Consider the following 27,835-nt stretch of genomic DNA (forward strand, 5'->3'; position numbering starts at 1 on the left):
GTTTAACCAGTAAACAAACAGTTGTAGATCAATACTGGCCTCTTACCTTGTCCACGTTATTGCACAAACTATTTGAAGACAGAACAAAAAAAATGAGGGCCCTAATACAGCTGGCTTACTTCATCTGTTTTAGCATCTTTCTTGAGACGTGTCTCTGCAAAGTGAAACAGTAAGTACATTTTCTCTAAAGCTTTAATTGATAATGTTTTGATTTACTTGAATTTAGCTTATATGCAACTTATCAGATGTCTGTTGTTTGTTAATATTTTGTAGTCTAAGGGGCTTTTTAGTATTTAATCAGTGTAAATCTCAGCGAAAGAAAGGCAGTTACTTACTTTCAAAATAAAACATGATAAAGGGATTTTTGACTGTATAGATTTGATTTATTTTACCATTTAATCAGTTTTGGAGTAATAACATGGCCATTTAAATGGATACACAAACATTGTAGTTTCAACCTAACATATATATATATATATATATATATATATATATGTTGGTGGTTCATTCTGCTGTGGTGACCCCTATAAAGGGGTTAAAACAAAGGAAAATAAATACAGTTGAAGTCAAAATTATTAGCCCCCCTGAATTATTAGCTCCCCTGTTTGTTTTTTTCCCGATTTCTGTTTAACAGAGAGTAGATTTTTTTAAACACATTTGTAATAACAATAGTTTTAATAACTAATTTCTAATAACTGATTTATTTTATCTTTGCCATGATGACAGTAAATAATATTTGACCAGATATTTTTCAAGACAATTTTATACAGCTTAAAGTGACATTTAAAGGCTTAACTAATTAGGTTAACTATGCAGGTTAGGGTAATTGGGCAAGTTATTGTATAACAATGGTTTGTTCTATAGACTATCGACAATAATTTATAGCTGAAGGGGGCTAATAATTTGACCTTAAAATGGATTAAAAAAATAAATAAATACTGCTTTTATCCTAGCCGAAATAAAAAAAAGAGACTTTCTGCAGAAGAAGAAATATTATCAGATATACTGTGAAAATGTCCTTGCTCTGTTAAACATCATTTGGGAAATATTTAAAAAAAAAAACTTTATTTATTTATTTTATTTAATTATAATATGTATATATTTTTTTGTGCAACATTAATACAAGGTAAATGATTGCAACTGTTTCTTTTTTTCACACAACACACAGTGACCAGGTTTTGGCTATCACTGTATCCTCACAGGAACATGTGGAAAAAGTGCAGAACCTTACAAGTCACAACGAGGTGGGAGATTTTCTAATATCTGCTGACAGGCAATCTGTCATAAAATAAATATATATAAATCATCTGAGATGTGACATCTGCTGTAGATTTTTAATTACTCAAATACTCAAGTAGTACAAATTTTACAAATAGCCTCTACAATGTTGGCAGTAAATTGATTTGCTACTGACCCTCAGTCCAGTCCTGTGAGCTTGAGTTAAAGTTTTCTTCTGTGTTTATTCAGACTGCTTTGTGGCAACCTGCTTCACCCAATTACATTACAACAAACTCTGAAGTTCACCTTTACATTCAGTCAACAAGTGTGCAGTTTGTCAAAGAACACCTTCGTGAACATGCCATTACATTTAGGTAAGCAAATGTGTATTCCTTAATCCTTTAAATTTACTTTTTGGTTCATTAATTGTTAGTATTCCCGCATTCATATTATTTATCAAATGTATGTGACGTCTGGAAAAAAAAAAGTGAGATAATGAATTTAAGAAAATTTTTGACGTTTGTTCAGAGTTCTTGTGGAAAACACAGCAGCACTGGTTGCGATGCAGATCAGAAATGATACATCAGATCCCCGAAGCGGAGGCGTCTTTTATGAGAGATATCATTCCTTAGAAGATGTAAACAAAAAAAATCACTTTAACATTTTCATTCAATTTAGTGTGAAAATATCCCTTTTGAAATCCTTCACAATCTGACCATACCTGTTTCAGATCTACTACTGGATAAATAAGACCAGCCGAGAACATTCAGACATGGTGAAGGTCATTCTTATTGGATCATCTTCTGAGAAACGGCCACTCTATGTTCTGAAGGTACATTTAATTGTGTGTTGTGGATCTGAGCATACATACATACATACATACATACATGCATACATACACACATACATACATACATACATACATACATACATACATACATACATACATGCATACATACATACACACATACTCCCAATTAAAATGATGACCAGTCTCTTTGTCTGTAGCTGTCAGGCAAGAGGGAAGAAGAGGTGAACAGAGCCATGTGGATGGACTGTGGTATTCATGCACGGGAGTGGATCGCTCCAGCCTTTTGCATGTGGTTTGTCAATTATGTTAGTGTTAAATCTACTTTCAGCATTAGCTTAATTAGCTTAGCTTTCATGCTGTGTCATGCTATGTTTTCTTTTTCATCAGCTTAATAACACTGTACTTTTCCTGTACCTAAAAACAAGATGTAAATTTACCACTGAGGCAATAAATCAGGTTTATTAATATGTTAATCTGTTTTGCTTGCTTAAACTATATAAGCAAATAGTTCAAATCTTTATAAGTGCACTAGTAATGTGCTTTTTATTGTGCTGTAATTTTCTGACTATTTAAAACGACACTTTGTCATTTTTGTATGCATTTTGATCAACATCCTCATTTGCCTCTCCATTTGGTGCATATATATTTTCCCCCAATGTTTACAATGTTTTCCTTGCTTGGCTGCTTATTTGTGTGTCTTTATTTGATCTTAATATAGTGAGATTGAGAAATAAGAACAAGCTGTAATAATTAGTATTGTAGTAAACTTGTGCAAATTTGTGTGTATAAGGAACTTTTTATTTACTCTATTTATTTTATTCTTGACTTTGACAGGCACTAGCATTTTACAACCAGAACACTGAAATCACAGAGATGCTTAATAAAATGGACATTTACATCTTGACAGTCATGAACCCAGATGGATACAAGTACACTTGGACAACAGTATGCCAAAATTCTTAGTGTTGTTGTTGTTGTTGTTGTTGTTGTTGTTGTTGCTGTTAAAGTGCATTTAATATGCTGCTTCAATTACACGTGGCTGTGAATTATTCTTTTCCCTAAAATAAGGAAATAAGAAAAAAGTGTACCATACATTTTTTACTGCCACATCAGTTTACCTCAAAATCTAAAATGTAATATTTTTTATTTTTTTAAATCTGCTCTTTTTCTCACTAACTTTACCATTTATAATTTACCAAACAGGATCGTATGTGGAGGAAAAATCGTTCTGAAAACAAAGACAGCTATTGTGCTGGAGTTGATTTGAACAGAAATTTTGATGCAAACTGGTGCAGTGAGTCCCACATACAAGAGTTATATTTTTTAAACATTTTTTTAATTCTTAGTCTCATAACCACTGTTAAAATACTTTACTCCTGACTTCATTCTCCCACTTTGTTCTAAAGCTAAAGGGGCCTCCGATGATCCATGTGATCCCACTTATTGCGGTCAGTTTCCAGAGTCTGAACCAGAGACCCAAGCTGTGGCAAAGTTCCTGCGCTCCCATAAGGACACAGTCAAGCTATACCTCTCCATTCACTCCTATTCTCAGATGCTCTTGTTTCCTTACTCCTGTTCCTATAATGAGATTCCAAACCACAATGAACTGGTGTGTGCATTTGAGCTTGTTGTGGGACAATTTATAAATAATGAACATTTATCAATAATAAATGCAAAATGTTTAGTTCTATAAGTAAATTTGTGTTTTTTTTCTGACAGTTTGAACTTGTTAAAGAGGCCTCAACAAAAATACGCAGATACTACAGGAATAACTATAAATATGGATCCGGTGCAAAAACCATTTGTAAGATTTTTACCAGTTGTTACAAATAACAAATAGCTTTTTTATTCCTACCCGAATATTTTAAACATTCATCTGTTTTTGTTTTTTCATTCTTTAGATTTAGCTCCAGGAGGCTCTGATGATTGGGCATATGATCTAGGAATAAAATATTCCTTCACTTTTGAGCTTCAAGACCGTGGTCAATATGGTTTTCTTCTCCCGCCCAGCTTTATCCCACAGGCTTGTAATGAGGCTCTTCTGGCTGCAAAGGTCATAGCTTTACATGTGATCAACAAAACCCAATGATTTTTTACGCTACAGACAACCTGAGCAAACTATGAAATGTGCTACAGATTCAAATAATGAACTTTTCCATTTAGTTAAAAATAAATGTGCAGGCTACTTTAAATGTTCTTATTACAGTTCAGCTATAGCACTTTATTTTACAGTCCAGTTCCACATGTACATACTGCATCTAATTAAAGCGAATAGGTAATAAATAATCCCAAGCCTGTACTCTTAAACTTGAGCCTAAGAGCATTAAAGTGCATGTAGGTCAACTGTAAAATAAAGTGCAAACAGAAAGCCCTTGATAAGTAATAAATAAATAATAATTATTAATAAAGAAACAAACCTTAAGAGTGGGTTGTTGTTTTGTGTGTGTTTATGTGTGTGGTTTAAGAATTCCCATGTTGTTGGACAAAATGTCATCACAAACATATAGTACCACAATACAATATTTTGATCAAGAAAACAGCATATAAGTCACCCCAACACATTATTAGATTACATTTTCTGTGTTCAAGTCTTATTTGTTTTATTTCAGCTACAATAAAAGCAGTTTTTAATTTTTTTAAAGTAATTTTAAGGACAAAATTATAAGCCCCTTTAAGTTAATTTTTCCCCTAATGTCTACAGAACAAACCATCATTATACAATAGCTTGCTTAATTACCCTAACATGTCTAGTTAACCTCATTAATCTAGTTAAACCTTTAATTGCCCTTTAAGCTATATAGAAGTGTATTGAAAAATACCTAGTCAAATATTCTTTACTGTCATTATGGCATAGATAAAATGAATCAGTTATTTGAAATTGGTTATTACAGCTGTTATGTTTAGAAATGTGTTGAAAAAATATTTCTTTTGAACAGAAATAAAAAAAAATAAAAATAAACAGGGGGGCTAAAAATTCAGGCGGCCTAACAATTCTGACCTCTTTTATACACACAGAATCTATGTGTGCAGAATTCCACAGATTCTTAGCTCATCAATGATTCTGTTTTTTTTTTTCTTGTGTAAATGTGTGTAAATCTATATTTATTCAGTTTTTAAATTATTTACAATAATATTATTGACTAATATGAAAATATTATATTAATTATTTACTATAAAGTTTGTACAATAATATTTTTTGTCTTTTAGTAGATATATTATATGAAAGACCTGGTTTGTTTTCCAAATAAAGAGGATCTATCTAATTGGATTTGCATTGTAAACATTAAATAAAGGTTAAAAAGGTATTACTTTTTTTATATAAAAAGGTTTTAGTTACGATACTCCTAAAATAATTTAGCATAAATCCGCAGATTTTTAACACAATTCTGTGCAGAAATAGCAAAAAATGTCCACAGATTTGGTCTGACCCTAAACATGACGGACTGTCTTATCCGTACACAATGGCACAGGTACTTGTCATTTTGAGGGCACTGACATGTTCATTGAGAGATGAACTAAGGATTTTAAGCAAGAGACCGTCTTTTTTAGGTAATACATGCTGTTGTTTTGCTATTTGTATGTGTTGTTTTGAGAAATGCTCTTACTGTTTTGGAAAAATTCAAATCTGAGAAATGTCCTAAAGCGACTGAGGAAAAACTGGAATACAACACAAGTTAATGAAATTACGAAAAGTCTGCAAAGACAAAAGTGTGTATTTTTATTTGCACATATTCTTTTATACAAATAGTAGTGTATACATAATTGAGTTTTACATTTTTTTGGCTTGATAATTAATACTTTATAGTCTACTCATTTTTGATGTAACCAAGATAGTACAAAAAAGAAGAGAGTCATGTATTGTAAAGCAAATATGTCTAAAAATTTATATAGAACATCACAATCATGGTTTCTGCAGGTGTCAGTCACTATTTCAAATGTATGACTTTTTAAGTCTTTTTTTAAAACCATTGTAAAATAAATGTCAGTCTTATACAGGACTACATGCTAAGAATGGTTAAATATTATTCATTTAATTTAATTTAATAACATACAATTCAATATTAACCTCTCCGCAATGAGCCTTGTGGACTTGTATTTTCAGCATAAGTCTATTGGTTTAATTTTGGAGATCATCCTCAATGTTGTGGCCTGTATTTATTTTCAATGTATTTGATTACCATAAAGAAGTCAGAAAATTTAACCTGGTGCTATAAAATCAGTCTGTGTTGTCAATCTACATACATACAAAGCTAATACACGATCCTATAAAAAATTAAAGGCAGAGGTCTTTTTATTTGCATGTTGTTGCTTTTTATGTAACTATAAACTACTATTTTTATTTACTGCGGGTTATGGATAAAATATTAATTAATTAATACTATAAGATTACCTAATACTGTGTTTAATAATAAACACATTAATAATAAAATAATACTGCGTTTTAGTGATTTTTTTTTGTTGCTGGATTAACTAGTCAGATGTCATCATAACCACACTTTAATTATGTACTAAAAATATTTCCTAAAAAATATGTAAAAATAAATAAACAAGACAAATTTTTAAAACACAAATTTATGACATCATATATCAATATGAAAAATAGCAATCTGTTAAAGGTTTAAAGTAAAAAAAAAAAAACTGTAGCCTACTGTCATTTATTAGACAAAAAACAAACTGGCCAGCACATGCAACTGTCCTTAGTCACAATTTGGCCTTTTTTTTTAAATATAATAATTAAAACATAATAATAATAATAATAATAATAATAATAATAATAATAATAATAATAATAATAATATAATTATATATATATATATATATATATATATATATATATATATATATATATATATATATATATATATATATATATATATATATATATGTGTGTGTGTGTGTGTGTGTGTGTGTGTGTGTGTGTGTGTGTGTGTGTGTGTGTGTGAGTGAAATTCTGCCTCTACTGGCCTCAACTCATCATAATGTGTGTCCGCATTGTTGTTTGTAACTTTATAGGTGGCTTAAACTCTTTAAATTCTTTGTTTTTTTTATTTTAGAATTAAATGAACATACTTTTATCATTAAAACACAACAGGAAATAATGTTCATGTAGCCTGTGTGTTAGGCAAACCAATTCTTCGGATTAGACCTCCAGTTTCCCACAATCCACTTCTTTGTGCTTCAGGAAGCTGAATGTGTGCAGAGTTTGCGCTGTCTTGCCAGCATCATGACGGCGGCTAAGGGGAAGACCGCTTTGCAAGACTTTTGCATGTGATTAGGAGGTTATCCCCAATAGTCTGTGAAACTGGACTTGACGCATCAATCATATTCGGGTAAATTAGAATTTGTTTATGGAGCCATTAAAGGGTCCGTTTTAGCTGTATCGTTATATAGGCTTGTGTTAACAGTGTAGGCCGCGCTGCAGTCATGCAGTTGTATAGCTTCATTCTGCAAATGAATGACCGTTTAAAACGCGCACATATATTAACTATCTTTTTTTGTGTGTTTGTGTTAAGCTTCGCATGGTGCATAAATAGTTATAGTCTCAATTACGATATCGTTAATGTGCGTTGGAGAGTGTCAAGCAGATACGACTAAATGTAGTACGTTACGTTACGTTACAGCCAGTGCTGTTGTTTACAGTGTTCGGGGCTCTGTAAAATAAATGGAACATTCATGGCTTTTTGCAAGCTACAAAAGCCACGAGAATTAAATAATTATAATGTTCATTTGTGTGGATGTAGTAAACTGCCCTGCATTGATGATCAGAGACAGAATCATCCTTCAAGCTAATGTTACAATCATCGCAAGCTGTTATTTGGAGACCACATCACATAATTAATTAGACATAACATTAAGTCATTAACAGCTAGAAACTAACCAAAATAATAAGCCAATTACACTAAACCCTAATAACAGCATGTGGATTTAGAACGATGAAAATATTTCAACTAAGTTATATGCAAACTGTTGAGTAAATAATAACATTTTCTACATAATTGTTTATCATCTCAATATAAATTATTAAATATCTGCTATATATTTTGTTTTTAAACCAGTGTTTTGGCAATGTTTTAAAATCAGCTCACTTTTTTCCAAACAAGCAACCTATGTACAAGTATATATGTTGTTAATTGAATTTGTCAGCCTGTTATTTATCATACTTTTCATTTTACTTGAAGGGTAGATTGTTAGCTGGCCTTTTCAGTCAGGATTAACTCGTTCAAAGTTTCTTGGAAAAAAAAATGTTCACACCAGAAGTGCCTGGCTTGATTTTAATTCTTGGAAGGCTAAATTCTAGCACAGATGTGATTACAGAGACACAAGTGTATGTTAATTGAGCAAATATATGCCACATGATATGCCATATACAATATATGCCATATTTTGTGGTTCTTCTGGTTGTGTATTCTATTTATTAAGTAAATTCAACACTGCAGATTAACAAAGAGATTTTTATTGGCATTTTAGTAGTTTGGGAACATATATTGTTTAAGAAATAATACAGAAAGATTTAAATCTTTAAAATAACATAATAGGTACAGGTGGTTTATTACCAGGTTTTTGTACCATGATTTAATACACAAACACAGACACAAATATATCACTAGTAAAATTGTCCACAATTTTAACTATGAAAAATGTCAACAAAAGTCACTTCAAACTTTTCAACATCAAAAGCTTTTGGAGGAAAGTTCCAACAAGCATAAATGAAAAGAACATAATTCTGAATTTAATGATATGTTTTAGTATTTTAATGTGTTAGAAGACATACTCATTGTCAGTGGCATAGTGTATTTTCTTAGTCTTGCTGATTTGACAAAGTTTTGTATAGTGCTTTCCCTAATCATTTTCATTCTACAGCAGTTTTACGGAAGGTTAAAGGGGTGATCCACTACGATATCATTTTTTAAACTTTAGTTGGTGTGCAATGTAGCTGTGTGATTATAAGCAACATCTCTGAATGTAAAAAGCTCAAAGTTCAATGCAAAGGGAGACCTTGGTTTTTACAGAGTTAGCTTAGCAAAGCCTACAAGGAACAAATTTTGGGGACTACAAAAAATACTTCCGGCCCTTGTGAGATCACAAAGGTACTTTTACCGCGCACACACATTGCTGTGTTTTTATTTTTTAAAATTGATCATGACATGTACAGTGTCTAGAGTTAACAGTATGCTTTAGTAGCAATGTAAACAATGGGAAGTGCTGTTTTGCACCGCAAACGATTTAGCTACAAATTCATATTTATCAGTCAAACTGATGTAAACACACACACACTTCACCAGCACGTGCAGCGTCTCTTTATGTGTGTGCGCAACTTTGCATTGATTCTCTTTAGACAGCTTTTCCATGCGTTTAACATCTCAGATCATGAACTCGCAAAAGATATGTGGATGATTCATGTTACTTACACAGGCATATTCCGGATATATGTGAAAGACGCAGTGTAACGCGTTGAGTGAAAAAAATACAGGATAGCTAACTCATGTAGCAGCAAAAAAAAAAAGATTTATGAAAAAATAGCATGATTTCCTTCAAGTGAAACATGAACATACATTGCTTTGCATCTTAGAAACACAACCAAGCCTTAAAATTACATTCTGTTAACCTGCAATTGTATAATATATGGTGTATATAAGGTTGTTTATATATGTATAAATGTTGGAGTTGGCATCAACTCCCTTCAAGGTTAGGTTATCATTAAAACAAAACAAAAAGCTAAATTTAACCACAATTTATATATATAAATGTAAAGTTTTATGGCTCTGGGATCTTGACTGTAACACAGCTTTGTAATTGAAGTGATTTCGATTTATTTTTAATTCAGCCCTGCAGAATGTCCAAGATCAGGCGGAAGGTTACAGTGGAGAATTCGAAGACCATATCGGACAGCAGCAGTAGCACGACCACCCCCTCCCGCAGGCCCAGTGTGTTTGAGAGACTCGGGCCCAGCACGGCCAGTAATGCAGCAGAGGTACGGATTCTGGTCACCTGCTTTGATGCTCCTGAAATAAAAAATCTGAATACTTGGACAGTAGGGCTGGGCGATATGACAAAAATCTCATATCATGATACAAATCATCTCATATCCTGAATCTGATAACAAAAAGTATCACAATAAAGTATCATTTCTATAAATTTAATGAATTAACAGTTTATTTTGACCACATGTAAAGCACTATTCTCATTTTACATTTTAAAATGGATATTATAGAGTTTATTCATCCATATGAGATCACATTTCTCACTTTATTAAGAACTTCAAGGCAAATGTTTGTATAAAACTGATGAAATATACTTTAAATATTAATAGCAAATATATTAAACACTTCTCAAAAATAAATGTCTGCAGGTCCAACATAAGAATAAACAAATACTGCTAAACAATTTGTAAAGTGTAAAAATTTTACTTTCAAGATTGTAATGCTGTTATTCATGGTTCTGCCTATTTATAATATTGCGCTAATATACATTGAGAAAAAGTATTACTATAAACAGTGTATTATAATTACATAATAGAGTATTAATAAAATAAACAATAGAGTAATATAAAATGGTTTTACTTTGTTTATATTCAATATAGTAAAAAAAAAATCATCAATATTTATATCATATTTTACAGCCTTAATTGATAATTTCATATATCTAAAATGCCAAGTAGTGCTGTCTTGGTAGTAGTTCATTTTGTTTTTACAGTTTCTCTCCTAAATGCTTTAAATGCAACAGACTGACCCATGTTTGCAATTTTCTGCAGACTCATTGTAGAAACTGGTTAAAGACTGGGAACTGTAGTTACGGTAACACGTGTCGATACACACATGGAACCCCATCACGAGGAAAAGGCTTCTCTGGAACGTTCAATAGGTGTGATTTTTTATAAAATTTTTTTATCTGGATGTACTTATTATTACCTACATGAGTACCTGACAGGAAGCTTGACTTTTTGGCATGCGTGTTTGTGTGTAGGTCAGCCGAGAGGCCCACTGGGGATCTCCGGGAGAGGATGAAGAATAAGAGACAGGATGTAGATGGTGACGCTCCAAAAAGAGACGCAGACGAGCCCACTTCACCCACAACCAGAGTATGCTGTTCTAGATTAGATTGTTTGGGGGGAACATATAAACAAGGGTTTCGCTGTTGAGTTTTGCAGTTGTTGTTGATAATGTTTTTGCTTTTTCTGATTAGCAGCGAGATTCATCCCGAGGCAGACATAGAGAAAAGGAGGATATTAAAATCACAAAAGAACGCACTCCAGCTAGTGAGGAGGAAACAGCAGATTGGGAAGCCAGTCGTGAAGGTGAAAGATGAACTACACGCTAAAGAGTGTGATAAAAGAAAACACACTAAAAAGATTGATTTGATTAAAAAACAATAAAATAAAATAGCACACAGAAGAATGAAATTTGTCACTTGTTAGAAAATGTTTGGGCGAACTATCCCTTTAACCTTATACACTTCCAATTTCATAATACTTTTAACTTTAATCGAATGGGTTTGGAATTACATGAGGAAGAGAAAATGATAGATTACTCTAGAGTAACTCCAGCTTAACTTGTCCTTAAAAGCAAAGGAGGATGATTTGATTTGTATTCATGTCTTTGGTTTTGCTAGATTCTGACAACGGTGATTACGATTACGAGTTATCTCTTGAAATGAAGAGACAGAAGATTCAGCGGGAGCTGATGAAGCTGGAGCAGGAGAACATGGACAAACGAGAAGAAATCATCATCAAGAAAGAAGTATGTTGTGTAATTACATTGTGTTTGATTTTCTGTATCTATACTTTAAAATTTGAGTGAGAGTAATCCTGAACACTGAGTAATGGCATGCATATTCTCAACAGGAATCGGTCTCCAAAACCAGGACCGGCAGTAGTTCTAAAGACAGGGTAGGTTTGAACACAGACATACAAGGAAAATTCCTTAATGCAGTGGTCACAAACTCAATCCCTGAAGGACCACAGCTCTGCATAGTTTACCTCCAACCGCCTCCAACTCACACCTGCTTAATAGACTAGTCTTGAACACCTTGATTAGTTGGATCAGCTGTGTTTGATGAGGGTTGGAGCGAAACTGTGCAGAGCTGCGGCCCTCCAGGAATTAAGTTTGAGACCTATGCCTTAAAGTGATAGGTCACCCCCCAAAAAAAATTTATTGAATAAAAACCCAAAATATCTGCTTTTGTGTTGCACAAAAAAAAACACTTATTTGGAGGGTGAATAGTGAGAAAATTAAAATTTTTGGTTGAATTTTCGCCTAAAATGGTTCTTTTAGCATTGTAGCCAGTGTATAACCTTTTAGCATAGACTGCTATTTTTATAGTTTATACAGATGTGTTATTGATCTATTTTAGGCCTCTCCTGAGCACACCAGCTCTAAAGGATCCCCATCATCTCGTAAATCTAGCGGCTCACCCAAACACAGAGGCGGGAAAGGTGGGAACCCCAGCAAGAAAGAGAAGAAGTCCTCCACTTCCTCAGTTATTTCCTCACCAGTGTCTGACCAGACGAGAGCAGAGGAGACTGACAGCAGGTTAGTTTAATATTAAGCATTTAAATTGAACTTGAAAATTTAAAGTTTATAAAATTAAAGTACTTGACTTGCTGTATAATTTTTTTAACAGGTCATCTAAGAGTGGCCATGGTAAAAGAAAAGGGCCACGGACGCCCAGTCCTCCACCCCCAGTCCCTGTGGAGAACCCAGTGGTTGGGAAAAAACACAAGAACAAACACAAGAACAAGGATAAATCTGAGGACAAAACTAAAGAAGGCAAAGAAAGAGGACGAGATGCAGAGAAGCACAAAGAGAAAAAAGAAAAGCGCAGGTATGGTCATCTAGATTTTGTAGAAGTGTAAATTGTACAATGTCAATTTGTGAAAACATTTCTAATTAGTTATGAATATTAACATGACATATTCACCTTTATCCTTTACTTAATTGCAGGGACCGTTCAGACAGTTCCCATAAAGCCAAACGCTCAATGACCTCAGAAGAACGATCTGGAAGTCTCTCCCCACCTTCCAGGGAAGCATCTCCACCAGCCAGAAGGAAGTCATCATCTCCCAAACCCTCTTCTAAACAAGCCTCACAGCATAGGTGAGAGGAGCTGCACTTATTAAATGGTAACAAGTAAGGGTGTCTCGATTTTGATTTTAAATCGAAATCGATCGAAATTCATGCTCAATTTCGATTATCGAATGAAAAAATGGAATCGTCGATGCTGCCATGGCCCCATGTCACGTCAGCTTGGCTTGCTAAGAGGAAAAAAGACACGCTTGTTGAAGAGCTTTTTTGAACTGCAGACGCAGGAGACCCGTCGAAGAGCTTAAACCTTCTCCTCTTTTAAAAGTCGCCGGTGTAAACGTATTTTGGATTTCCAGTGAGTTATGTTGACAACGTTCGTGTTGTCAAAAAAAAAACAAAAAAAAACACAGTTTGCAAGCTCTGCTATGTATTAGGGTTGGGCCGACAAACAATACCGGCATCGCGATCCTCCGCCCCTATTGCAAATCCTCTCACGAAAAATACACACAGGCCCTGTTTACATGAATAGGTCTTAGTTTTTAATGGCATTTTATAATGATAACGATCCACATCCACACTGGCGTTTTGCATTTCTGAGCAGCTGTCCTTCCTAACTACCACTGAAAATGCACATCATGTGATCACACACACAAACACACACACACACACAGGCAGGCACACACAGAGACGCACACACATTGTCATGCGCTCGAGACAGCGGGTCCAGGCAGTCAGCGGGTCAGCAGACTGCTTCAATCTTTCACTTTCACACTTGTACTTGGTAATTTTAGCGAACACCTCAGGTACTGTTGGCTAGTTCCTGTTGGTTGTGTACCTTTTTCATCAACACTATTATAAGGACACAGATCACTGCCTCTTCACGAGTCCTCCGGAAAAAATGATTGACAGGTGGCAATTATGTGTGTAACTTATCTTTATTCAATTAATGGCATGATTTGTTTATGATATTGTTTGATTTTTCTTTTTTAAATCGAAAATCTAATCGAACCGTGACTTTAGAATTGAAAATGTAATCGAATCAAGGATTTGGAGGATCGTGACAGTGACACCCTTAGTAACAAGTGGAGCCGGAATCTCTTACGCTATCTATTACAATTCCAGAATTATTTGTCTGTTTGATTTGCAATCAGACTGTTGAGTTTAAACCTATAGGGCTCTATTTTGACGGTCCATGCGCAAACCGAAAAGAGCAGGGTGCAAACACTTTCATAGTCCATTTTTGTCATTGTCCACTTTTGCTATTTTAAGGACGGAAAAATCCGCTTTGCGCTGTGGCGCATGATCTAAAAGGGTTGAGCTTACTTTCTTAATGAGTTATAGGTGTGTTTTGAGAATAGACCAATCAGAGTCTCATCTCCCATTCCCTTTAAGAGCCAGTTGCGTCGCGCCATAAGAGCATTTGCTATTTACATGACGTAAAGTTAGTGTAAGTGGAAAAACTGAGCATTTCACAAGCAAGAAAACAGTTAAACAGAGCATCTACAGCGCGAGAATGAGAGATAAGGCATCTCATAATCTACTTTCAATCTCGTGGAGAGGGAAACCGTGTACGCACAGATATCCATTAGCCTGTAAATAATTAATTTCGTTTGTTAAGCACAAAGATTTGTTTCAAAACTATTTCTAAATTCAGTTCTAATTTCCAGCAAACTAATAAATGAACAATAATAGCGAAGTGTGGTCAAAAACCTGAGTTATATCCAAATACACATGCTATGCCCCATATGGTCTGAAACCTGACAGGTGGGCAAATCTAAGCTTGTTTTTAATAAAACAAATATAAATATGGATATAATAAATAATACTGCTAATAATGATAACATTATACAAAAGCAAATTGTTATGAATAAACTGAAAAAGCCTCCCAAGATGAAAAAGGCATGAAGGCAGTTTTTTTTTAATTGATGTAGGCTAGAAAATTATGTTTTGTAATATTTTAATCCTTTATATTTATATCATATATCATATATATCAATTATATCCTTATTAGATCCTATATATATATCATTATTATATCCTAAATATATCCTTAATATTTAAATTCTTTTTCATATGTAAAGTTATTTGCGTATTGCTCTACATCTTGTTTGTATTAAGCTGTAAGTGAGGCGCACAACTAACGCACTGTGCGCTGGACTTTAGACCGGCTTTGTTTTGGTCTATCTAATATAGTTTCTCAAAATAGCAACGCGCTAGCAATGCACCTCAGAACGCCTTCCTTTTTAGACCAGAACGCCTATGGACGCACATATGAGCGCAAATGCATTTGTTATTTAAACAGCGTGGCAGAAAACGTCAAAACCACTCTTGCGCCAAGTTGAAAATAGCAAATAACTGTTGTGTCACATCTTGCGCCACATTTCGCCGGGTGTATGATAGGGCCCATAGTGTGTCACAGAGCTGGGCAGTACCGATAAAATGTGAATCAGAAAACAGATTTTTTTTAAATAAGTTTGAAGGTATATTTATCATACAAGATATGATCAGTGCTTTCTAGCTGTATGCTGTGATTTCATTTTGAATGTCTTTCTCGAGGTTAATGCAATATGACATTGATTTGCTTTTTTGGCCAAAATATCCCAAAATTCTTAGCTTTTCATTAGCACTTAGCATTTTATTGCATCAATTTCGAATTTCAAAAATTGTTAAAAAAAAAAAAAAAAAAAAAATATATATATATATATATATATATATATATATATATATATATATATATATATATATATATATATATATCTTGATTTTTATCTTTTGTGCTTTGCTTTTTCAGGTCTAGAACTCCACCCCGTCACCGCCGCAGTACTTCCCCTTCCTCCAGACAACAGCAGTCCCCATCTTCACAGTCAGGCTCTTCAGCCCAGAGACACTCCCCATCCCCTCGCCACAGACGAAGTTCCATCACCCCCTCAGCCTCACCCCCTCCCACTCAATCCTCACGCCGCTCTCGCTCATCCATCACCCCCCAGAGGGACCCATCACCAGCATCTGCCCCTCGCAGGTCCAGCCCCAGTGCCTCTCACCGCTCACAGGGCAGGGAGAGAGAGCGGGAGCGGGAGAGGGACAGGGACAGGGGAAGAGCAGAGCAAGAAAGGAGTCCAGCAGTCCAGGAGAGACGGCATGAGCGCAGAGATGGTAAGTCACACATAGGGATGTGAACAGTGGTTTCATGGTTAGGTTCGGTCACGATTAGCATGCCATCAATTCGGTTCAATTTGATATTATGGTGCATTGATGATGTAAAACTCGACTACATGCACAAAACAACATGAGTGATTTTGGACAGTGATGGACATGGACAGTGATGTTAAACGGCTGTGCCGATCACAGCTGATCCGTTATAGATGGTGACATGGTGGATAAAACGCTCTCGTGCTGTCACATTGTATTTGAACAATATTGCATTTTCGATTTTAATCACGATTTGTGTGGTCCACTTAGAAGACCAACATGGAAATCTTTTTTGTTTGTAATTGGCATTGATTGTTTTGAAATTCAAATGGCACTTAAATGCCTGTGTTTTTATTTCTGTAATTAATACAGCGTTTCGTTTTGTGATTAATTACAAGAAAGCGTGATTAATTACATATGTTTTTTATAATTTGACAGCCCTAATATATATATATATATATATATATATATATATATATATATATATATATATATATATATATATATATATATATGTATATGTAGAGCTGGGCGATATGACAAAAAAGTTATCATAATTTTTTCATATCAGTTGATATCGATATTTATCACGATAAACGTAAAATCTTTATATCTATCAATTTTATAAGATTTTCTGTATGCCAATCAGTTTGTGCAGCTGATTTAACACATATAGTGAAATGTTTTAGCTGTCTGACAATATAAATAATAAAATAATAAACAAAAGAACAATCTTAATTCAGCATTTACTGTTCAAGTTTTCTACAACCAAAGACATTACAAGTTATTGGATATTATTGTTCAACATCAGAAAAAATAATAATAATAAACCCGGTTTGGAACAAGTAAAGGTGAGTTAATGGTCACAGAATTTTCAGTTTTGGATGAATTTGGATGTATTAGGGTGACATATACTTTAACAAATTTTTATTTAGGGATGCTAACGATTACTTGATCTATTGATTGTCAATAACACTTTAATCAATAGATCTTATCGATGACTGATTAAACATGGACATGTAAAGGTTTAGTTATGCTTTGCGCTGTGAGACACGTGCACGCATTACATAATCAAGTGTGTGCAGTTTACCTCTTGACATCGCATATAGCGGGACGCATAAACCCAGTTATTCGCTGATCTCCATTATATCCGCGGATGTTTTAACCACATTTGTCTGACAGACTAGCACAAATAGGCCTATGCAGACTTTTATTTTACTAATCGCGCATCACAACGAAAACATGCGGGGAGCCCTAAAGGTTGTACTTTTGCCTCCCGTTAGTGATGTGTAAATGGCGGTTATATCTGCGGGCGCTGCGGATAAACCGCGGGTAGGGTAATAAAAAAATACATTATAATTAGCTAATTGCAGGTCGGTTGCGGGTGTATAGCGGGACATGGCAGTGGATCAGCAAGAAAGCAGAGAGTCAGCTTAGCATTATTCACTGCAGTCTGCGCGCTTTTTCCTTTGATCTCATTTTTGGTGTATTTTGCTCACATGATTATGATTTTCGTTGTTTTTGCTTAACTCTCCTTTGGGTAAAATTATTTTGCATTACTTTTGCCCATATTGAGAAATTTTGTGAGTTTTGTTCATTTTTATTTAATTTTTTTGGCTCGGCTCTTTCCCGACAATATTAAGCTACAATCTCTCCTCAAGTTCACTCTTTTCTCAGAGTAAGGTGGATAGGGAAGATGTCATACGACTTCCATTTTGCAAACACGTAGAAAATGTATTGTTAAAGACATCAGGTAAGAGGTGAATGTCATCTTTATATTTATTTTATTCAGGGTTGGGAAGAATGTGGTGCACTGCGCTGAAGGAGTTATTTATGAATTAGAAATGTTTTGTTATATTTCTTTCTTTTGTTTGGCTTCACTATCTTCCCTTACTCGAGTTTACCAATTTTTGTTTGATCCTTTCAATTTGCTACTTCATTATATTATTTTTATTAGTGTTAATGTTGTAGTGTAAATATCCTTAAAGGGCCATGAAACCCCCTCGTTTCAGCAGGGTGTTTTCACACCTCTACTTTCGAAAAAGTCAGAAAAGTGGGCGTGTCCAGCTCTGTTTAGGGGGGAGTGTCGGAGGAACTAAAGTGGGATGGTGTGGGAGTGTCTATTTGTGCACGCGCGAGTTTCAGAGTCAAAATACACACCCACACAGACAGGAGAAAGCGATGGTGTTTAACCTACATGGACATCTGTAGTCGAATTATTTGCTGAATTAATAAATGTTGGACTTCAACTGCAGTTTGGCTCTTTCATTCAGGGAATTCATTCATGCCCCTCGCGACAAACGAGGTATTTGATTCGAGGAACTGCTCTAAGCGTGTATTTTTCATGCAATGTTTGATACCGCACGGCGAATGAGAGAAAAAAAAAACTCCGCATTTCCCGGAAACTTAGATGCACACGGCAGGTAGCGTCAGAAAGCCGCGTGTGTTATTCCGGTCACTAAATGCGGTGCTAACATTTCTGCACTCAGTGCTATAGTTAACTTAATTCGATACGAGCAAACTGAATAAACAAAGAGCACTGGTCGCTCACTTACCAAATCTGTAGAGACAGGACAATCACCAGCAACTAGAGCCGCGTCTTTATGGAGAGAATACTACAAGCAAATCCAGATTTCAGCGTTTGCAGATGAGAACAGCTCTCAGGTAAACAATAATCCTCCTTAGACACGTAAGTTATTGTTGTCGAGCGTCGCGTACACTGTTAATCCACACGTGATCCAGATAAGTTCTCACAGAGAGAAAATGAAAACGAAACTTAACGGCAGCAAACTATAAAAGCAACACTTCACGCTTGTTTTGCCAACACAACGTGGCGTCCTTGTGGTGTAAACACGGTGACACTAATGAATATTAATGAAGTTGTACAATAGAGCGCGCTGATTGGTTTGAACCAAGCCTTACTCATGCATTAATGTATCACACTGTAAGACGTAATAAGACTCACTCAGGCACAGACGCCCAGTCTGCACGCTGGAATACACGCTATTATGTCATGACCGTGACGCAGCTTCAAAAATTAGTTTCAAACAGGAAGTACGAATTTGCTTGAAAGAACGCAAAAACAACCAATTTACACTTTTTAGTGAAATATAGGTGTCCTAATAGTGTTTTTAGCAGTGTGGGACACATATACGACTGTCAAAAGCTCAAAAAATGTATTTTGGTGTTTCGTGACCCTTTAATATAGCCTGTAGAGCAAGCTTCAAGTGTTCATTGGGATGTGTTTGAGATTGTGTTGTCTGTCATATCTTTCGTCTGTCTTTTTGGGGGGTTTTTCTCGTAAGCCACGGCTTTCGAAAATGATGACATGAGACTGCTGGGTAGTTGCCCTGGTTTTCCAGCACTTGTTTAGGTCTGTAATTTCTTAGCATCTTCAAAAGGGTGGTCTTGTTTTAAATGATGAAACAGGCTTGTGGTCTTGCCTGCTTTTGATGACACGAGTCGTCTGCGCAGTTTGCAGTGCACGTTGCTGTTTTGTGTCGGATAGCAAAAAACTACATAGCTCATGACTGAGGTCTAGTGACAATTCTTGTGTGTGGCTCTGACCTTTTTTACCCTTTTATTTCTTACTCTCTTAAGTACAATTAACACTGTATGGGTGTAAACTTCTACAGCATGCGGCAATCGGAAGGGCAGACTGCAAAATGCTTGCGCAACGTTACGCATAGTGCGTAATTATTATCCAGCAATTATTGAACTGTCATAGTTTTATCGAAAAATTTTATATCGTGATAATTATCGATATCGAATTATCGCCCAGCCCTATATATATATATGTATAAAAGAATTATTAGCTCTCTGTTTAGCCCATCCCCCCCAATTTCTGTTTAACGTTTTTTTCAACACATTTCTAAACATAATAGTTTTTATAACTCATTTATAATAACTGATTTATTTTATCTTGGCCATGATGACAGAAAATGATATTTTACAAGACACTTCTATACAGCTTAAAGTGACATTTAATTTTAATTAATAATTAACATTTAGCTTAACTAGGTTAATAAGGTACTAGGCAGGTTAGGGTAATTAGGCAAGTTATTGTATAATGATAGTTTGTTCTGCAGACAGTTGTAAAAATTTTTGCTTAAAGAAGTTGATAATATTCACCTTATTATGGTTCATTAAAAAACAAAAACTGCTTTTATTCTAGCCCAAATGAAACTAATAAGACTTTCTCCAGAAGAAAAAATAGTATCAGACATACTGTGAACATTTCCTTGCTCTGTTAAACATAATTTGGGAAGTATTTAAAAACTTAAATGAACCTATCAACCCTACTTTTTAAATACTGACTCTATTTAATGAGATAAAATGCTAACTCTATGACTTATTCGGAGCCAAAGTTTATGACTCCTTTTTCCTTTTTTGTTAGGTAAAGTTAACTTTGAAACAAGTAGTGTGTAATTTCACCATTTGTTGTCAGCTAACCTCTTTTTTTTTTTTTGTCTGTGTGGTGTTCAGTTGTTCAACATGTTTTTGCCAATGTGTAGCAATAAAATGTGTTAAGTTTGCTTACTTAATTTTTTTTCTTTCTTTAGAGAGTCGTGGGAAGCGTGAGAAAGACAGCAGTCGGGATGAGCGAGACTATGATATCGTGCAGAGTTCTTCTCGAGAGGAGCGTGATTGCAGGGACAGCCGAGACCGCCGTGGAGAACGGGACAGACGAGATGTCCGTGAAGAACGCCAGCATCGTGGGGATGTCAAAGACACTCGAGATGCCCGTGCAGCAGAGACGCGAGAACGCTCAGGACGAGAACCACTGGAGCACAGAGAGAGAGACCGGGATAGGGAAAGAGAAAGGGAGAGGGAAAGAGAGAGAGAAAGGACTGAAATGCATAGAAAGGAGGAAACGATGACCCAGGAAGAAAGGAGTTATGGAAGAGGACACGGAAGGGAGGATATGAGGAATGACGCTAGAACGGACAATAGGAATGAATCTCGAGTTGAAAGAACAGGCAGAGGGAGGGGTCACGGATCAGATGTCACAGAAAAAGGTGAGGGGAACAACTACATACCGAATTTTCACTGCACTGTTACAATTGATTGAAAAAATGTTACAATGTGGATCCTTTTCACATATCCGGGTTTCTCAGTAGCATAAGTCGTCATACAGTAGCTGTGTAAGCTTAAAGTGCAGTGAATGGGAGAATTTTTTTAAAACCCTTTTTGCTGAAATAATAAAAGAGAAAACTTCACAATGGTGTTATCAAGACTTTCAGAAAAAGTAAACAAAAATCGTGTGAGACTGATAACAAAAGCCAGAGGAGAGAACAACATCAGATTCACTGTCCTTAGTTTTCTATAATTTATTCTAGATATATATGTGTATACATATAAAAGTTTTCTATCTAAATATTAAAAACTTACAAAGATATAAGATGCTGATGACCGTTAAAATTTTGTTTGCAATTACTTTAAAAATATGTGTGCAGGTAGCACACAGTGTACATGTGTGTTTTATACCTGTCATTTTTGGGATGTGAAAATAAGGGAAAATCTCAAAATGACTAAATATGTTCATCTGGCTGTTTTATTGTAAATAAACAGTTAAAAACAGTCAGTGATGTGTTTTTTATTATTATTAACAAAGGATAGAATAATTAGTATAGATTAGAAAAAGCTGCTAATAAATTAGCAAACAGTTTAGCCTGTTAAAAATAATAGCTATTCTAAAGAAATTCAATCAAGTTATCAAGTCTCATTAACCTTTTCTTCACTGTATAATTTAAACGTTGATTTAAGAGCCGTGAATGAATCTCTTATTTGTTTTTTGTTTTTTATTTGATTACATTGACAGAGGTGCCACTGTAAAAATGCACACATCTTATGAAAGCATGCCATTGCTTTCCTAACTGTTTATACTCATTTAAGACAAAATGTGTTGTGTTTAAAAGAACCCACCAAGATTGGCACATTTAAATGTTGTTGTTGTTGTTGTTATTATTATTATTATAATTATTATTATTATTATGTATTTATGTCAGTTCAAACACGCACCCAAAACCCAGAGTGTCCACCTTTGCTCTGCTTCAAATCGAGTGTACAAAATGTGTTTGGGAAACGTCATCTATTTATCACTATGGAGTGTCTGACAGTCAAGCACCAATACATGAACTGTCTTTTTGAGGAGGGGCAACGGTGCCTGTAATGGAAAGGAAGGGAATTTTGCCTATTTATATTTATTTCAAAGTGTTTTTATGCCTAAATAAAATGAAAGTACAGAACAGATTTACATTTAAGAGCAAGGGGCGATCCCTGGTGGTTCGGCGGTATGGGTTGCGAATATGGAGGATTGGCCATCCTTCATAGAAAGATTGAAAAATGGGAGAAATATGGTAAAAATATATATATTTACAGGATGATAGCGGGAAAGAATTGTAAAATCTAGGAAAAACGGGAAGGTTGACTGGTATGGTGTGCTTTAGTGCAGGAAGTTGGATGTATATTAAAGCTCACAATAACAGCGCTATAATTAATTTCTCGGGTTTATGTAATATATTTAATTTGTTACACATTTAAGCTGTGAACTGTTACTTTTCCAGTTTTATGCACAATAATGCTGCAGTAAAGTACACTGAAAAAATTACGTCTGCAAAACTATTGCAAAAATTAATTTGTGTTGAATTTAAACAAACAAATTAAGTGTAATAAAATTCAAATTAATTTGTTTGTTTAAATTCAGCCCATATAAATTGATTACAGCCACTTAACGTAAATAAATAAATAAATCCAAGGAATCTCCTCTGAATAATTTTATTTTGTGTAAAAATGTGTCATATTCTTTCAAATATTTGAGTTAATTTATAAATAAATTAATCATATGTTTCCATTTCAGCTCGTGGTAGTAGAGCATCACAAGCTGACAATAGCAGTGCTAGTGGACACGACAGCTGGGAGTCACGTAGCAGTGGTCTGAGAGAGAGGAGCACAGAGAGGAACACTGATCGCGATCGCTATGATGACCGACCGAGAGGAGAGCAGCCCAGAGATGATCGACGGGGAGCACATAATGAGAGAGATCGCCGTGACAACAGAGAACGAGGTGACTAGTCAAGTGATGTACTTTTTATTATTAATTGCAATCAGCTTACTGCTGCTAATTATAGAACACATAATCATTTACAGTGTAGTCTTAGATGTTGAATTGCTTGAATCGTTGTTGTTTTCTTGTGCAAATAAAGATGCACAGTTTGACCAGCCAAGGTGTGAATGTGGCTCTATGTTCACGATTTGCAGCCACAGCAACCATAAAAACATTTGGTGCAACACCTTCATCTAAATAAACTATTCAGACTGTGTTCACACCAGACGTGACACACGCAGATAAATTGCATTATTCGCGTGTAAATAGATGTGTGAACTTTTTGAATTTACTCTCTTCATTCGTGCGTCAAATCCACTTCATTCGCATGTTAAATCTGCTTCACAACAGATGTCGATTCACATCGTGGGTAGGGCTTCTATCTGCGTGGTGACACTAGCTTCATTGCTAAATGACATGGATTTTATTGAAAGTATAACTGTCTTTATGTGCTTTATGTTGGCTGAAAAGCAGCATAGATTCGCTGTGTCTGAGTCCATTAGATCCTTTCAGAGGTGCCCCCAGCTCTGTGAGTTCATAAACCCCTTTAGAAACTATACCTGGATGATGGAAGCTTTCAGCGGTGTTTCCAACTGAGCCGTGCCCACTATGATGAACTGTTGTCTTGTGTTGGCAGGAGGATTTTCCCCCAAGACACCAACAGCAGGCGCTACATCATAAGCATGCCGCTAATTGCGTCATTCGCGCGCACTCATTCACGTGTATCGCATCGCAGTCTTTTTGCGTCTTTTTGTTGACTTGACATGTAAATCACTTGTGCTTGTCGCTTCTTCGGCGTCTAGTGTGAATGCAGCATTAGAATTTTGCCTGATTAATTTGATCATTTTTTAAAGTCATAATAAACGCTTTACTTTTGAGCTGTTTTTAAAATGATTGCTGCATGAGGAAAGAATTCTGCTAAACATCAGTTATAATTGAGTTTAGAGAGATAAAGGGCTCTTTTTTTTAATGATTTAGGCAAAATCATTATGGGCGTGTCCAAATCCACTTCTGCTATTTTATGGATTGAAAAATACGCTTTGCGCCCTGGCACATGGTCTAACAGGGTTGTGCTTATTCTCTTAATGAGTTATGGGTAGGCCCACATGGAATCTGCACGTGCAGAAATCCACTGATTTGCACAGGTTTTAAGCCCATCATTAAGTCTATGTATTTACATGTGTTAATGTGCGTAAATTTATATTTATTCAATTCACATAATACGTGAATGGAAGTGAGGCGACACAACTGACGCAGGTAGGTCACGTGACCATGACAAAATGGCGGATGTAGTACGTCCGAATTCCATTCATACTTTTCACATTCATACTGTATAGAATGTACTTTTCTAACGGCCGAGTAGTACGTTTAAATTCAAATGCAGTACCAACTGTCTAGTAGGCGGGTTCGGACGCAGCCAAACACTTTTTAGTTGTAATGGAGTTTGTGGGAAACTGTGATGTTTATTTTTATCTGTTATGATTGGTTTATTTTTAATTTTTAATTGTAATTATACTTCTATGTAAGAAAATTGGAAATTGCAAAAATCAGTATTGGCAGTTCACACTAACCGAAAAATCTGAAAACAGAATCAATCATGAAAAATCGCAGTTGGTAGATCTCTAAAATACTCAAATTATCTACACAACTAGAAGTCCAGAGTCGCAACTATACTAGATGAAACTATTTTGTTTTCGGTAAACTGATGTTTGACTAAATGTGCCTTTGTTCAATGCTGAGAGATTGCACTTTTAGGCCTTTTTTATTTCTTTAAAGCTTGCTTTAAAGCACCTTAGGTTACAATTTGTGTATGACGTGCTAAATAAATAAACTCACCTTGCTTGACTGTAGATGGAAATTTATTTGGAGAAAATAAAAACTTCTTTTTTTCAGCAGAACAAAGAGCGCCCTCTCCTGTCCGCCAGCAAAACCGTGGCGAGGATCTGGAGCGTGAAGAGAGAAGAGATGATCGTCGGAATGACAGAGGGGATGACAGACGAGATGATCGTACCCGTGAGAGGGAGAAGGAGAGGGATAGAGAAAGAGAGAGGGAACGGGAAAGGGAGAAGGAGAGAGAGAGGGAGAAAGAGCGGGAAAGAGAGGCTGAAAGAGAACGCGAGAGAACCAGGGAGAGAGAGAGGGAAAGGGAACGAGAGAGGGAGGAGAGAGAAAGAGAGAGGGAGGAGCGGGAAAGGGAGAGAGAAGAGCGGGAGAGGGAAAGGGAACGAGAGAGGAAGGAGAGGGAACGGGAAAGGGAGCAAAGAGAAAGGGAAAGGCAGCGGGAGTGGGATGAAAGAGAGAAAGGAAGAGAGGAGAGGCGGGAAAGAAGAGATGAGTCAAGAGAAGACCGCCCTCCCCGAGATGCTCATGAAGACAGAAAGAACATGTAAGTACTCCAGTGTTATTGATCCCAGTTAAGTGCAAGCTTGTTAGAATACCTCAAAGCAGGAGTGACCAACCCTGTTCCTGGAGATCGACCTTTCTGCAGATTTCAGTTGAACCCATATCAAACACTCCTGCCTGTAATTATCAAGTGCTGTTCAGGTCCTAATTAATTCTTTCAGGTGTTTGATCAGGGTTGGAGCTGTTCTTTGCAGGAAGGTTGATTTCCAGGAACAGGGTTGAGCACCACTGCCTTGAAGGGAACCCATCATGCAAAAATCAGTTTTATAAGGTGTTTCAACACAATTGTGTGGCAACGGTGTGAGAATATAGACAGCCTTTGATGCTAAAAAATAAATAATTCTATTTTTTTTATAACCACACTTGATAAAAACTGCATAAACACTTTGATTGACATTCTCCCTTTTAATGATCTTATTAGTTTCATATAAATGGCGACTGATTTGGGGAAAGAAGATCTAAACTCCGTGGCAGCTTTTTTGCTTAAGCACTGCCTTAGAGACTAGCCAATACAATAACTTACTTAATATTCAAATTGCTAATAGCCTGATATCTCAGTCCATGTTGTACTTCACATGGGTGAAATTTTTTTAAAATATCTTTGTAGGGATATTCTGTTAGCAGACTTGCTTTTGCTATTCGGACTGCTGAGAGAAGTGTAAATAAATACATTTCTGTGATGCTAAAAGATCAGCTTTCCTAGATCTACTATTTTAAAGCATTTGTTTGAGTAAAACATCCATTTTGTGTGTAATTTCATAAAATGCTGATGACATTTTCAAGTGAGAAACTTTCAATTTGATTACTTATTTTCAGAAAACTAGTCTTTGAAAATAAACAATGCAACTGAATATTGCATAGACCGCAAATTTCTGTTTATTTATCCGTAATGTTTTAACATTATAACCGTGAAGAAGTCAATAAGCCAACAGTCTTTCACATGGCTATTGGGTTATTTTTTGCCACTTTTTGGCACAGATGATTGTCCTGATTTGTTCAAAACACAAAACTAAAGCACATTTAAAGTTGTCATATTTGGATTCTTGGTTCTTCTAGAACAGTGTTTCTAACTTTTTTCACCCAAGTACCACTTCGGAAAAAATGGTCTCTCCAAGTACCACCATAATGATTGGTATTGAAATACATAGTAGGCCTAATAAAGCGGCTACAGCTCTGCATAGTTCACAAACTTGGCAGATTAATTCTTTTTATTATGGATATTTATTACTGTCAGTCACTTTAAACATAATTAATAGTTTGAACAAAAACACACTTACAGTTAAAAAAAAAAAATTTAAATGTCAATGTTTAAATTAAAATGTGATTTTAATAGTAAATTAAAAATGGCACTGTTTTTAAAAAGTTCAAAGAAAACTGCTGTACTTAAATGTAGAGTATTATCATAAAGTAGCCTATTCATCAAAACCTGCAAATGTTTCTTGGACCTTAAATATAGGTTATACCGTATGTCATAGTATTCATTTATAACTCTGTTTGATAAATTTTTTAAAATATGTTGCATGTATATGACTTATTTGTATATCTTTGAAATGTAAATATTAACTTGTATTTTAAATACATGAATTGTATTTACATATTTTAATTAGAAATTAGATCTGCTTACTGCTCGTTAGAGTTGGCTATGTGTGTCAAAGAAGCAAGTGAATAAACTATACCGGTCAACATTGGAATATAAAAATACAAGATACGCCCCAACAACTAATACAAGTATGGGGAGGAAAATAACCTCAAATGATAGAATACATAACAAACATTAGAAAATTGAAAATAAAACAAAAAGTTTAGCCTATTAAAATGAATTTTCTTGATCACATCGTTGTTATCGTACGCGTCAAAGTGTTAAAAGTGTGTTCGTTTTTTTACTTTAATTATTTAGCGATTCCTCCGCGTACCACTAGAAGGAAGCCTGCGTACCACTTGTGGTACATGTACCTCAGTTTAGGAACCACTGTACTAGAATATTAGAACAATTTGCACACAGAGAAATGCATTAATATAGAAAGATTTAAGTGTAGAATATGAAGCTTAAATAATATAAACATTTTGAAGAGTAGTGTTACAGTTTTT

At 35.2% G+C, this 27,835-nt stretch overlaps 2 protein-coding genes across 5 annotated transcripts in view; both read left to right on the top strand.

The window, feature by feature from the left end:
* Positions 1 to 70: 70 nt before the first annotated feature.
* On the top strand, positions 71 to 4,118 carry cpb2 (carboxypeptidase B2 (plasma)). Its single transcript, NM_001020703.2, is given in 11 exon segments — positions 71 to 169; positions 1,169 to 1,244; positions 1,468 to 1,592; positions 1,747 to 1,855; positions 1,949 to 2,050; positions 2,227 to 2,334; positions 2,864 to 2,974; positions 3,233 to 3,323; positions 3,436 to 3,638; positions 3,749 to 3,833; positions 3,931 to 4,118. Coding segments are annotated over 11 exon segments (1,275 nt in total). The 5' UTR covers positions 71 to 92.
* Positions 4,119 to 7,217: 3,099 nt separating this feature from the next.
* The window catches only part of zc3h13 (zinc finger CCCH-type containing 13), a 34,150-nt gene continuing 13,532 nt past the window's right edge, over positions 7,218 to 27,835 (top strand). For 2 of the 4 annotated variants that reach the window (XM_087235947.1, XM_087235948.1), the window contains exons 1-14: positions 7,218 to 7,359; positions 9,855 to 10,001; positions 10,782 to 10,891; positions 10,994 to 11,108; positions 11,213 to 11,324; positions 11,639 to 11,766; positions 11,871 to 11,915; positions 12,380 to 12,558; positions 12,650 to 12,850; positions 12,970 to 13,122; positions 15,842 to 16,203; positions 20,802 to 21,257; positions 23,099 to 23,305; positions 25,238 to 25,730. In XM_087235947.1, the coding sequence (XP_087092073.1) occupies positions 9,864 to 10,001; positions 10,782 to 10,891; positions 10,994 to 11,108; positions 11,213 to 11,324; positions 11,639 to 11,766; positions 11,871 to 11,915; positions 12,380 to 12,558; positions 12,650 to 12,850; positions 12,970 to 13,122; positions 15,842 to 16,203; positions 20,802 to 21,257; positions 23,099 to 23,305; positions 25,238 to 25,730 (2,699 nt within the window). In that variant the 5' untranslated portion in view covers positions 7,218 to 7,359; positions 9,855 to 9,863. 4 annotated transcript variants of the gene reach the window in all.

Source organism: Danio rerio, chromosome 1 (assembly GCF_052040795.2).
Source record: "Danio rerio strain M-AB ecotype USA chromosome 1, GRCz13ab, whole genome shotgun sequence".
NCBI lineage: Eukaryota > Metazoa > Chordata > Actinopteri > Cypriniformes > Danionidae > Danio > Danio rerio.